The sequence below is a fragment of the Streptopelia decaocto genome (genome assembly GCF_964273445.1).
Source record: "Streptopelia decaocto genome assembly, chromosome: 3".
In the NCBI taxonomy this organism is placed as follows: domain Eukaryota; kingdom Metazoa; phylum Chordata; class Aves; order Columbiformes; family Columbidae; genus Streptopelia; species Streptopelia decaocto.
In genome coordinates, this window is record NC_138656.1 from 40534813 (window position 1) to 40548824 (window position 14012).

The 14012-nt window shown below is 38.4% G+C and overlaps 1 protein-coding gene across 5 annotated transcripts in view; it reads right to left on the minus strand.

Annotated features, from left to right (window-relative positions):
* The window catches only part of CHRM3 (cholinergic receptor muscarinic 3), a 277830-nt gene that overhangs the window by 7303 nt on the left and 256515 nt on the right, over positions 1 to 14012 (minus strand). Inside the window, exon 1 of one of the 5 annotated variants that reach the window (XM_082047878.1) lies at positions 8699 to 8810. The exons of the other annotated variants lie outside the window; for them this stretch is intronic. Within the exon in view, the coding sequence (XP_081904004.1) occupies positions 8699 to 8769 (71 nt within the window). The 5' untranslated portion in view covers positions 8770 to 8810. Of the gene's footprint in view, positions 1 to 8698; positions 8811 to 14012 lie in introns of those variants that run through there. 5 annotated transcript variants of the gene reach the window in all.

The window sequence follows — 14012 nt, forward strand, 5'->3', positions numbered from 1 at the left end:
GCACAGCCTGAGTGAGGCAAACAAACCGAACTGTGAAATGATTACAGGTTTATATACCAGGATATGAGTTTACAAATCATTGGTATGATACACTACATTACAATTTCAAGTCAGGGAGCAACAAAATAAACTATTTTTAGCCTAAGAATATATAAGCACTTACCTAAGAGTACTGCTATGCTAGTCACTGTGGTGGTGTGGTTTTTTTGTTTTGTTTTGTTTGGTTTTTTTTGTTTGTTTGTTTTGGTTTGTTTTTTTTGTTTTTTTTTGTTCATGTTTATGCTTTCTAATAAGAGCTTAGGAAAGGTACCAGGTCAGAGAACACCAGAGGCAATGTACACTTCCCATCATTGTTGAGGAAAAGTGCAGGTACAGAACAGGCACTGGCTGTGCAAACTTCCACATACAACCTTCCCAGCACACCTCTGTCCCCTGCCCTGCTGGAGGCACTGAGATACTCGATATCCCACTAAGACCTATTAAAGGAATGAAGAAAGCAACTACAGAACTGATGACTGATTTCAATAAATGGATATAGCACAGATTTAAAAGCCTGAATTTTTTGAAAAGCCTAATTCATTGCACATTGCCGTAAATAGAAAGTAAAATAGAACAGAGTAGGAACAGTACTGTCATGCATTTCTCTGTGCTTATTTAAGGTTTCATGGGTTGTGCGAGTACTTCACATTTCAGCTTACCATATTTATTCTCTTCCTTAACCCTTCCTATTCACATACACACAATCCCCATGTTTGTGGAGGTCTGTTTTCTTGCTGTCTTTAAAGGGTTCTAAGATGTGTTTTCTGGGAACTCTATGGGCTTGGCTGCATGTGAGTTTAACACTGGCAAGCCTTTACGACTGAATAATCTCACATCTCATCTGTTTGCACAGATAAGAAAATTGCATACCTCATTTTTCTGCTGTCCTCTGCACTGCTACTGTGTACACATTAGCCTAAACAGCAAAGAACTCCATGCAGTGAATTATAAGCTTGTTTTCTAACATAAGAAGCCAAGCCTCTACCTGCAGTTACCTAAACCGGCACATAAACTTTGTTCCAAAAGTAACAGTTGGTAAAATAAAAATATATATGAATTTTAAACTTTTCCTGAAATTATGCCCAAGATTACACATACCTATTTCTCAAATCAGAGTGTCTTTTCAAAATACAATAATAAATTTTAAAAATTTGAAATGAAAAAAATTGAGATGCAAGTATTCACAGTGGCATTCACGGGTTTACATTTACTGTATAGCAGCTCACATCACTCGCAGCTTGTGTTGCACAAGACACAGGATTCCTTATGAATGTGTATGTGATAACAGGAAGCACAGTGTAATCAGTAGTGAACAGAACCTCAGATTTACCATGACTTACTTATACTGATGATTAAATATATTACAATCATTATAGATTTGCATCTTTGCAGAATGAGAATACAGAGCCATAGAAATTGACTCCATTATGAAATATCCTGACCAATGTCTTACACATTCACAGTAGATAAAAATAAGTGATATACTCTTATACTTCTATGTTTATGTACACATACAAATATATACATATAAATATGTCACATATCAAATGTGACAGATGTGTATATTTATCTGCATATGAAAGTATATGTATATATTTGCAGATATATATACACGTGTTTATACATATGGATAGGTGTATACATATATACACACACACATATCTGCACATATATATATATATATATATATACATATGCTTTGGTCACATTATTCCAAATATTGTTGTAAGGAAAGACTGTATCTTTCACTACTTAGCTATCAACTTGATATAGATTAATCTCAGTCAAACATAACCCACAAAGACTTCAACTAAAGCTCTTCCATTTTCTGTACCTAAAGATGTTTTGCTTATGCTTATAAAATTATTGAGATTTAATGTCAGCGCTTTAAAATAACTTTTGTCATTAATGAATTAGATTTGCTTATTATTTGCTTACTGTGTTGCTGCTGTTGATGTGTGAGATCAAGCACGAGCAAACTAGGAACTTATTTCTTTAATCATATGTGTTGTTTTCATTACTCTGGAGAGATTTTAGCACATCTGACGCACAGCACCAAGCTACCTGATCCGTCTGCCTTGCTGCCCTGCAGTCAGCAGAAGGGAGCATCCCCCTGGGGAGGAGAGGTGGGGGATGTGACCCCAAGTGCTCCTGCTGGGATGCGTAAAGGACGCCATGCTGGGAGCACCTGCGACTGCCCACCTAACACAGCCAGGAATTTGGTATCTAAAGCTGGGCCATGGGAAGATCCTCTGCTATGCCTTAATTTGCCAGTTAGCTTTTGAAAAGCATCTAGTATCTTCTTCCCTTGGACTGAAAGCTTACGTTTGTACCACCCGGCTGCACCTGCAGCATCCACTGCAGGCCTTGCTTGCTTATACTGTGTTTGCTTTTACAATATTTTCTCTTCCAAACATCTTACTTTGTGTAGTATGAACCCTTCACCAAGGGTTTTTATATTGTGATAGAAATGTAACTTTGAATACTAATGTGTTCTAATGGCCAGTGATTTCAGTGGAAACATCTGCTTATTTAAACAGCTACAAAAGAATGAATACTGTGTTACCACTAAGTCAAGAAGAGAAATGAAAATATCGTCTGCCATACCAAAAATCCAGATGTGTATTTCTGATTCCTTGTACTTAAACTTCCATATAAGATCGAATTTTTACATGAACTGTGTCTATAATTTTCAAATTCTTGAAAGCCAGAGAAAATCAGGTCTTACTTGATTAAGATTACAGTAAATACTGACTATCAGCTCAAAGAGTTACATCTATGAGGTGCATTTTTATGAAGGGAAGAAATTATTTAAATTCTAGGCAGCTTCTCTTTCAAAGATCTTTATTAGAATGACATCCCAATTGTCTAATTGATATTGGAGGAAGCAGACATGCAGTTCGAAACATAGTTATGGAATTACAAACAAATACTGAGAGTTTTACTCACTTTGAGCAACCCACTGACTTCGCAGGTATCTGGGGACAGGAACATTTGGCTGAAGGGTTGGTTAATATGTTGAATTTAAACATTATATCAGATTGAGATGAAAGAAGAATACCAGCCTTTTAATTATCTCATTCATGTGTGAGGGGTGTGTACTTTTTCCTTTGATTAAAAAACTATCCATCTTAGAGACTCCATTTCAATATTTTATTATATACATATATACACTTTTTTTTTACCTCATAGTGCTTCACATTTTGTTGAATATTGAGCCAAAGTCATGATTTAAAATTTCACTGTGTACTCAGTGATCTCTTTATGAAACATTGTTCATTGACTCCACAGATAATCCTCCCAATGAGGTATTTAAAGACCACATTAAAATGTTGGTCATGTGAGATAAAGTAATGGCGATTCTTACACTTAACTATATTATCCTCTTAGATGTTGCTATATGCTAGAGTACCTTGAATAGACATAGAAAAATATGTGCCTAGATAGAGAGAAAAAAAAATTCAAGCTTTCTAATGAATTTCTCATTTTTTAATAAAATGGCATCCAGCTCTAAAAAAAAAATCATGTTTGAGCAAATTAATCTATGAAGAGCTCATTGCCAATGCTAGATAGAACATGTACTTTAAATATATTTGTAATCCAATCCTACTTTTAGTAATCCTTGCATGCATTTAAAATCCATATTTAATGTGACTATTAGGCTTTAAGAACCTTTACAGGGAACCACAGACCTCATTAGCAGACCTCTTTGCTATCTTTAACGAAACTACATTGAAACAAAGCAATCAATTGATTATGCCATAAAATAAATACATTTTTGCTTTTACCTTTGGCTCACTGACACAATACACCACCAGGGGAAACTGGAAAACAGTACAAACATTTTTCAAGTATCAAAGAGGACAGAGAGCTTGGATTCTTAGCTTTAAAAAAGCTCACCTGACACACTCTTCTCAATTTCATTTGTCTGCAAGAAGAACATGAAATGACAAAATGCTGTCAAGCCTTGAAAATAGAAAATTGAAAAGATTTTATTTTTTTTTCTGGAAATCCTTTCAATGGAAGGAAAATAAATAGCCCCCAAAAAAGAGACCATAAATAAAACCTTGAACAACAGTTCTGATTTTCTGCCTTTTCAAAAAAATATATTTTTTTCTTTGGAACATAATTTCATTTTCTGTTAGCTTCAAGCTCAGTTTCAGATATTTTTTGACAAATGCTGCTGAAAGAAGATGAGCTTTGCTGTGCTGTTTATTTAGGGAAAATAATAAAAAAAAATCAAGGCCTAGCAAAGAGCTATCAAAGCCTCCAGTCCCGTTGTCATGTTTACCTGGTGTCAGGTCCTATTATATGAAAGATCTCTAACATACATCATTTAAATGTGTTAAATAACATGAGTTTAAAGTTCTCTTGAGTCTGAAAGAATCCTAAAATGTTCTAAATTGTATTACTGTTGACCAGCACATTTTCTGCTGTAACAATGGCATTGCGCACAGGTGCTAAAAATGCAAGACCGCCTACTATAGCTTTTGTTGATGATGGATAGTTTGCCAATTTTACATAAGATGCAATAAAGTGACTTGAACAATGCTAGGAAACACTCTATTAAGGGAATTTTATTGTTAATGGCTTTGGTGATTGAAATACTACTGCTATGTACTGCGGCAAAACCAACACTCCCACATGGGACAGATGGTTTACTTAAAAAGCTAAAAGAAAAAAAAAAAACTGCTCAGAGGTTTCAGCTAGTGGAGAAAAATTGCTAAGAAGTAGCTCTTAGCTAATGAAACCTATATAGATATTTGGATACTAGAACTATTTATATGGAAAAGAAATTTTATGAGAGAAACTTTATGCCAGAATGTTTTGACTCACATTGCTTAGTATTTTCTCTAGATAATGCTTTAAATTATGTAATCATAATAATGTTTTAAATAATTTTACTTTGGTTCCAAGTGAAAATTGGCATTATCGGTCAGAAAATAACATTTTCAGTGTAGTTATGTATTTAATTGTATTACAGAATGGATATTCCTAACATCTGAGATTTGGGGATAACCTGTTATACTGATAATGGTATCAAAGCATTAAAGCATATGAAATATGCTAGTAATTTATTAAGTCATGGATCTATTGCCAGGGAGGTGAAGAGCTGTGTGTCTGCCCTTTTTACAAATTATATTTTTTTAATACAATTGTAAGCAAAATGCTATGATATAGTTGAAACAGAATATTTTTTATCTTAATAGAAAACACTAGCAAAAAATCAGACAAAAAGGGAAAATGCTTTCTTTCAACATGCCACTGGAAATATTCATATAAATACCATGCTTCAGTATTCACGGGTATTTTTTAAGTCAGTATTTCCATCTGCTTAGAAGTGTAGTTTAATACCCACTAGGTGGCACAATAGTTATTCAGAAACAAAAGTTCGTCTTGAAACAAAATCTTAACTAGTGTTTCATGAGGCCTATGTCTTATACGTGGAGACTGTAACCCAATGATATCTATTCCTTGATAGAGACAGCAGCTAAAAGAAACACATGTCATCCAAATATTGGTTGGAATCAAACTTGCAGCCAAATTACCCACAACAGTGTGGGTAACAGTGTGCTGTATTTTTTTTCCCCCTGAAACAGACATATCTGAAATTCCTGGTGGAGTGTTGTAACTTAATCAAAATGGCCCATTTCAAACTCCAACTCCCTGTACAGATGCTGACAGTTTCTGGGAAACCAATGGTAGCAGGCACTGCGGATTTTATGCATGCAAGCAATTATTCTTTATTCTGATACAGATAAGTAATTAAATAATGCTCCAGTGCTATACTCTCTTTTAGGGTTTCTTTGCTGGGTATTTTTTTTGGTTGTCGGCTTTTTTGAGTTACACAGCTAGATAAATGCAAACATGCCCAATGAATATATTCCTGACAGAGAAGGAGGAGGTGTTAATGAAAAATTTATTTTGAGTTATTCTACATAAATGCTTGTTCGTAACTTTCATGGCAGGGTCTTTTTCCTACTAGCATTTCAATAGGTTGCTATATATTTGCTTGCTTGAAAATTTGCCTTTCCTGCCTACTTGAAATATTTTCCAAGAGTCTGAAATTTTTGAACTACAGTCTTAAAAAATCAGTTCTAGTGTAAAGAATACACATTGACAAAGCTGTGGTTCTATTCAGTGTACAGAATGGACCTGCCCCAGCAATTAAACATGGTTGCACAACAGAGAGGGGCTTTCTTTAAGATCCTCTTGCCTTATGGTTATACGAAGTATGTAGTAAAGGTGGCACAAGGCTGAGGAGGAAAAAGGAAGGACGCACAGTTAAGTAAGTTAAATGTGGAACTCATTTGTATTCCTAATTCTGTCACAGGGTTTCCACACATTACAGGAAGAGTGACTTATGCAGATCTTTAAAACAATGTCACTTTACCTTGACGGGATACTTCAAAACTTAACTCAGTAATGCACAGGCATTCCTCAACTTTTGTATATGCAGTTTTACAAAATGAATGATCTTGAACTACATCTTTGCAGGTTTCATTCTGCATGCCTCTAAAATGTGAACATCATTCCGTCAACAAAAAAGACCATTTTTAAGTTGAGAAACTATATAGTCATCTACTACACTACAAGTTTTCTACTCACTATCTAGCTAACACACTCATGGTACTCTGCGCTCCCTCCTTGTTGCTGTTTCTGAGGATTCACGCATTCTGACATGGCAAATAGAAAGACATAGAGATATAATTACATTAGCTGTAAAGGTTGCTATCTAAGTAACAGGATTTTGCTCTTAAAACAAAAAGGTAAAGTGGACTCCTGATTGTTTGCATTTGCTCTTTCATGCCTATAAACCCTCAATTTTGCAAACATGTTACAGTCTAGCATAATCAACAAAAGACTTAAAATCAGGAGTCCTAGCCAAATTAGAAGGAAAATATTTCTCCCAGCTTTGATAAGGTTGCTCAAATTGCATGTAGAATATGTGACTTTCAGAAAGGAAGTAGCAAGTTAGAAGAAAAGAATCTGCATCTAGAAAAAAATATCTCCTGCCTTGAAAGGTCAGAGGAATTTTAATGCTTGAACTAAGAATAGGGATGCGTGCTGCATGTGGTTTCACTGAGTCCTATTGCCCAAAAAAAGTAGTATTAAAGCTTCATTAAGTATATCCTTCCATTCGTCTGCCTCTATCTTCCAGCTGCTTTGCTTTTATGCTTTAGTTTGCCACTGAGCTGTACTTCCAGGTTGCTGTGGGTCTATCTGATCAATTATTTTTTAGGATCAGAAAATAATTCCCTATTTGGTTGCCATTCAGGAAGGTATTTTGTTTGTTGTTTTTTTAACCTTGCTTGGCAGTCCTAAAGTGATAAATGTGGCTAAAAGCTCCCAGGACTGAGAAGTCCTAATTAGGTAAGTGTCTGCAGCAATTCGTGGACAGACTCCAGATGAGGCAAATAGATTTTGGATTTCTGCTGGTGGATGTAAGAGCAAAGGACAAATGGAAACCTCAGTTACTGCTCTTGGTACCGTCCTCTCCCATTTCTTGCAGAATGAAAGGTTTACTGTAGACGAGCCAGTGTATACTCTGCCTTTTACTCACTTGCATGACCTGAGCAACAGCTGCCAGAGCTGTTTTAAATTCAGTATTTCAGTTTGCAGGACTTGTGAGGTTCCCTCTGTTCAGAGAGAAATTTGCACTGTAGTGTCACTGTGTTCTCCTAAAAAACCTGCCCTGTGGGCCAGGGGATGTCCTTTGGAGAGGCAGGGGTGCAGGTAGGGTTTGCACCCAGGCCTGGGGTACTGGGGGAAAAGTGAGCGATCAGTGTAAACTGTATGTGCTTGTGAAGGATTGTGTGTTAAAAGCTCTTGGAGCCCTGCATGAAATTAAACTGTACAAAAAACAACGATCTGGATAAAGAGAAAAGAAACATGGATTACAAAAAGCAGTGGAAGGAATGACAGAAGGTAAAACAAGTGAATAGGTAGAGCATGGTAAAAAGATTATTAAGATGCAATCTGATAACTCTATATGGGACCCTGAAGTCAGCATGGAAAGCAGGGAGGGCACACAGGCAATCATCTCTTTTGGGATAAGGATTCTTTTATCTCAAAGTAGTAACAAATTCACTTGAAATAAAAAGACATTTCCATTAGTTGGAGCAGCACTTCTCTCTCATCAGTCCTCCCTCTTCCTGCGGTAGCCCTCATGGCTTACTTTGTAAGAAAGTGAGGCTTTTACAACCACAGTACAGTTAGGAAAGGAGTCCAGGTATAACAGAGTGAAGATGTCAAGAACAGTGTAGCTCCTTTCTAGAGAAATAAGCATGATCAGTTACAAATTATTCAAAATTAAGCAAGAAAAATAATTGCTTGAGTGCTGCTAGAAAAAATGCCTCTGTCCTAAAAAATCTGATTTTTTGTTTGTCACATCAGAAATATTTATTCACAGAGTAGGAAAGGAAAAACAAGGGTTCTGTTGATAATATCAGATGTTAACAGAGGAAGACAAATGCACAGAGTTGTTTTAGCATATATTATAAACAAATCAATGTCCCATTCTCATACGTGTGACAGCAAAAGTGCCAGTGATGACCTTATTGAAGAGAAGGAAGAAGCCACACTGCCTCCCAGACTTTCAGGAAACCCACAACTTGTGTTAAATGAATAAATTAAAAAAAAAAAAAATATCCCTCACCCAGTTACTTCAGTTTTACACCATTTCAGCTGTGGCTGAGATCTGATCGCAGATGCCTGGTACAGTAGCATGAAGAACAGAGCTAAAAAGAGAATCAGGTTTCCAAAGAGACGGGGCGTTACGGAGGAGCCGGTGACTCTGTGCAGCGAGCTGTGCCCAGGTGATGGCAGATAAACATGTGAGCCTCTGAGTCACGTCCTTCTTCCTTCCACTCCAACTGCTGCAGAGCAAGAGTCTGAGTAAATCTACCACGCTCGCTCCTGAAACATACACAGGACCTCTCTGATTCAGTATTGTTTTCTGAGAGAAAGGAGGTGGGGAAAACTCGATAATGCAAGTAGACACTAAAAATGACAGACGAGAAAAAGAAAAGCAACTTGTTCCCAGGCCTGTCCTCACATCAGTGAATTGTCATGGCAGAAGAACAGCACAGATAAGCAGTGGCCCATCTGATACACTGATCCCCCTGCTGATACCAGCAGGCAGCTGACAGAGACAGCCTGGTGCTGGCTGCACTGGGAGCCCCAACAGCTCCCTCAGGCTACTCGGGAGGCAGCGGTCCCTGAGAGGGAGAAAGTGTATGGTGCCTTAATAAACCCATGGGCACAAGGAAAATGCACTGCCTGGATTTATCTGTGTGCACATTAAACACATAGGGAGAGAGCACATGGAAGGAAACTGGAACTCACTCCTCAAGCGGTTCTGTGCTGACATATGATAAGAGATTGGAGTCCACATCCTGACTGGCTTATTTATCTTTTCTCTTTAAGTGACACTCATGTTTTAATGCTGATTAATAATGTCATTGGTCAGTCCAGAAGTGATATGTAAGGCATATAACCATGTTATTATGAAAATGAACATATGAATATTGTGTTAACATTTGAAACAACTTGGTCTTCAGGAAGTCAAGTCCTGTTGCATTGCATGATTATTACCAGCAATAACCAGGCAAGACTGAACAGTGCAGGAATGTGCCTGAGCTGCTATATTTATGCACAGTGTTTCTAGCAAAGTGGGATTTTTTAATAATATTTGTAGCTACAAGGATCCTGCATCATGAGTTCTTCTGGGTACTTCTATGTTTTCTTCTCACACGTACAAAGAAACAAACAAAATACAACCACTGTTGCCTGTTTTGCTTCCCTTGGTAGTGCAGCAGAGCTCTAAGTTTCTTATACACAAAACCTGCTATGTCACAAATCCCTCATGATTCTACAGATGATGAGAAATTTCACATCAGTGGTCAGTTAAAATAACATGTATCCCTACTCTCCCAGGAAAAAAGCATTTTCTAGCATTTTAGGTTTTGGTCCAAGAGAACTCTTGATATTTTTTTCTAAAAACGCTAAAGAGACTTTTCAGGACTTAAAGTACATCAAGATGGTCAAGCTCCACCATAAAAAACAGTATGAACTGGGTATCCACCCTGTCTCTGCCCTAAGGCTTATCTTCTCCTCAGTATTGGTTATATTGCCAGTTTAACTCTGTCTTTCAAAGAAGACATAGGTCACTCACCTGGAGTATGTATTGTTTTCCCCTGTAGCACAAGAAGACTAATTTGAATTTGAAACAGTAAATTGAATTACACCTGTCAATAGGAACGCAGGGCCCATGTCACTCTAATATAGTCAGACCAGAGGGACCAAACAATGACATGGTGCTGTAACAGCTGGAAGCAAGCTTTAAGGGGTTTTCGAAGCTGAGGCAGCTTGGTATCTTAGGTAGATCCATAATCACTGGCTGCTGACTCCTTTCAGAGACCAAATACTTACAGCATCCGGACCTCCGCTTTTTAGGATTACACAGCCAAAATAATGTTTCAGGGAGACATAAAACTGGAATATTTTTATCAAACCAGCATTAGCAGTTCTGAGCAGACAGATAAGAAATGACACTGCTCTGGTCCCTCAATACAATTGTTTTAAAACAATAATGTACATTACTTAGCATGATTAAAACATGCATTATTTATTAATATATTTATGTTTTAAAGGTGCATTTGGTCTACGTTATGTCAGGACCGGCTGTATGGGTACCTCCAGTAGTGACAAATTCCTTCATATCAGGTTTGAAACACTATTGGGGGAAAAACTGAGGTGCATCAGCCCAGGTGTAATGGCTCCTCAGGGTATTTTTATCATTTACTTTGTGTCTACACCACTGAGTAAGAAGGATTTAATTGACTTGCTCTATCTTCAATATAGCAGACGGCAGGACTTTCTAGATTTTTTCCTGTGTTGAGAATTGGTCATGAAAACGGTGCTGGATTTCCCTGCCATTCTCAATATCATGTGCCAAAAGTCCATTTTCTAACTAAATGCTTAATGAAATTAAAGCATTGGGGTACCTACCCATCACTGAAAAGTACCTTTGAACTGGCATTTAGCATCCAGTGTCTCTAACTTATTCTAAAATCCTACCCCGAATCAGCAAACGTGGCCCAATTTCAGAGATTCAGATTATCTGCATTTCTACTGAGGTTAGTGATAAATTATGAATTCATACAGAAATTCCAAGATCTTGAAGGAAGTAATAGTAACTTAGTTATTGACACAATAATATTAATTGTTGCCAGAGAACTGGTAAGACTTTCAGAAGGCAAAACGTATCCTTGAGGGGCAGTTCCGAATCACAGTCACTCTGCTATGTATTAATATTTACCGTAGCTTTTGAAATGGAGAATAGTGCTTAAATCTCATTGTATCCTGTTTTGATCTGACCTTGCTTTTCCAAACGTCTCTGTCTCCCTATCAATCCCCCTTGCTAATCTTTATTGCTGTTTCATGACATTTCCAGCTGAAAATGTATCCATACAGTCAGTATCCTCCAAGCTCCAGTTTACTAGTGAATACAAATAAAGCTGTGATTCTTTAGGATTCATGTAAACCTCTCAATATTCCCATGCTGGTTGTGCCTTCAATTGTAAGAGAAATGTTCCACATCTGCAGCTGCAGCATATTAAAACTCAAAATTGAGGGTTTTGATGGCACTTGCACATTTCTGCCCTTTCATGTGTCCTTTATCACTCATTTACTCACAGAAGGAAGTGACTTTTCCTGCCAAGGTAGAGGTAAATTGTGTCAGACAAGGTAAAAAAAAAATATTCATTAGTGTACCAGAGGAAGCCATTTCTGAGATGCGAAGTGTCAGCAGAAACAAGAGTTTCTACTCTTCCACTCCCATGACCTTATTCAAAAGGTGTAATAAACCTCATGGCTTTTAGCTATTAGAAATAATTTTCAAATTATAGGACACAGATGAATAAATTTTTCAATAGAACCTTTCTACCCATTGATACTTGTTTTTCCTTTCATAAAAAAGTGGAAAACCTTTTATGAGAAGTGGAAATAAAACCATGTGTTCTACTTGTAAAAATAGGAGAGTTGGGAAATAATAATTGCTGATGTGATTGGAAATATTGCCCTTAATTCCAATGCTGCAAGATCTCACACTGAGTTTATTTCAACAAACCTTGTTTGCAATTCAACTTTCTTTTTCCATTGAAGTAATTTAGCACATTTGCAAAGCCTATCACCATTCTTATTTTGTAATGTAAAATAAAACAAACAAACAAAAAATCAAAACAAGCCTTAATATTACTTAGACTGTGAAATTTGGCCATTGGAGGAATCACAGAATCCTAGAATGTCCTGAGTTGGAAGGGACCCACAAGGATTATCGAGTTCAACTCCTGGCCCTGCATAGGACAACCCCACAGTTCACACCATGTGTCTGAGGGTATTGTCCAGTCTCTTCTTGAACACTGCCAGGCTTGGGGCTGTGACACCTCCCTGGGGAGCCTGTTCCAGTGCTCCACCACCCTCTGGGTGAAGAACCTTTTCCTAATGTCCAACCTAAACCTCCTCTGGTACATCTTCCTGTCATTCCCTCAAGTTCTGTCATTGGTCACCAGAGAGAAGAGATCAGCGCCTGCCCTCCTCTTCCCCTTGTGAGGAAGCTGTAGACCACAATGAGGTCTCCCCTCAGTCTCCTCCAACCTGAACAAACCAAGTAACTTTAGCTGCTCCTCATAAGACTTCCCCTCCAAACCCTTTACCAACTTTGTGTCCCTCTTCTGGACACTCTCCGGCAGCTTAATTTCTTTTTTATATTGTGTTGCCCAGAACTGCACACAGTGCTCCAGGTGAGGCCACACCAGTGCAGAGCAGAGCGGGACAATCACCTCCCTTGCCCGGCTGGCAATGCTGTGCTTGATGCACCCAGGACACGGTTGGCCCTCTCAGTTGCCAAGGCACACTGTTGGCTCATGTTCAACTTGCCATCAGCCAGAACCCCCAGATCCCTCTCCGCAGAGCTGCTTTTCAGCATCTCGTCCCCAGTCTGTATGTACAGCCAGGGTTGCCATGTCCCAGGTGCAAAATCTGGCACTTGCTCTTGTTGGACTTCATGTGGTTGGTGACTGCCCAGTTCTCCAGTTTGTCCAGATCCCTCTGCAGGGCCTCTCTGCCCTCTAGAGTGTCAACAGTTCCTCCTAATTTTGTGTCATCAGCAAACTTACTAAGTATTCCCTCAAGTCCAGAGTCTAAGTCATTTATAAAGACATTGAAGAGTGCTGGCCCCAAGATGGATACCTGTGGAACCCTGCTGGTTGCCAGCCCGACACAACCCCATTTACTAGAACCCTTTGAGCCCGGCCTGTCAGCCAATTGCTCACCCACTGCATTGTGTGTTTACCCAGCTGTATGCTGGACATCTTGTGCAGGAGGTACTGTGAGAGACAGTATCAAAGGCTTTATTGAAATCCAAAAAGATCATATTGACAGGCTTCCCTTGGTTGACTAGATGGTTAACTTTGTCGTAGAATGAAATTAAGTTTGTTAAGCAGGACTTTCCCATCTTGAACCCGTGCTGGCTGGGACCAATGACTGTGTTGTCATCCAGATGTTTTTCAATAACTCCCAGAACAATATTGTCCACGATTTTGACAGGCAAAGAAGTGAAGCTGATAGGCCTGTAGTTGCCAGGGTTGTCCCTATCGCCCTTCTTGTAGATTGATACAATGTTTGCCAGCTTCCAGTCATCCAGGACCTCTCCAGATTCCCAGGAGCATTGAAAAATCACAGAAAGAGGTCTCAGTATGATGTCAGCCAGCACTTTAAGCACCGTTGGATGAATCCCATCAGGCCCCATCGACTTGTAGGGATCTAGCCAGCATAGCAAATCCCATACAAGTTCTGGATTGTTTGGGAGTTTATTGTTCACGCAGCCATGGTTTTCTAACCCAGGGTTATGGAGGCTCCCAAGTCCATCATTGGTGTTGAAGACTGAGGCAAAGAAAGCATTAAACATC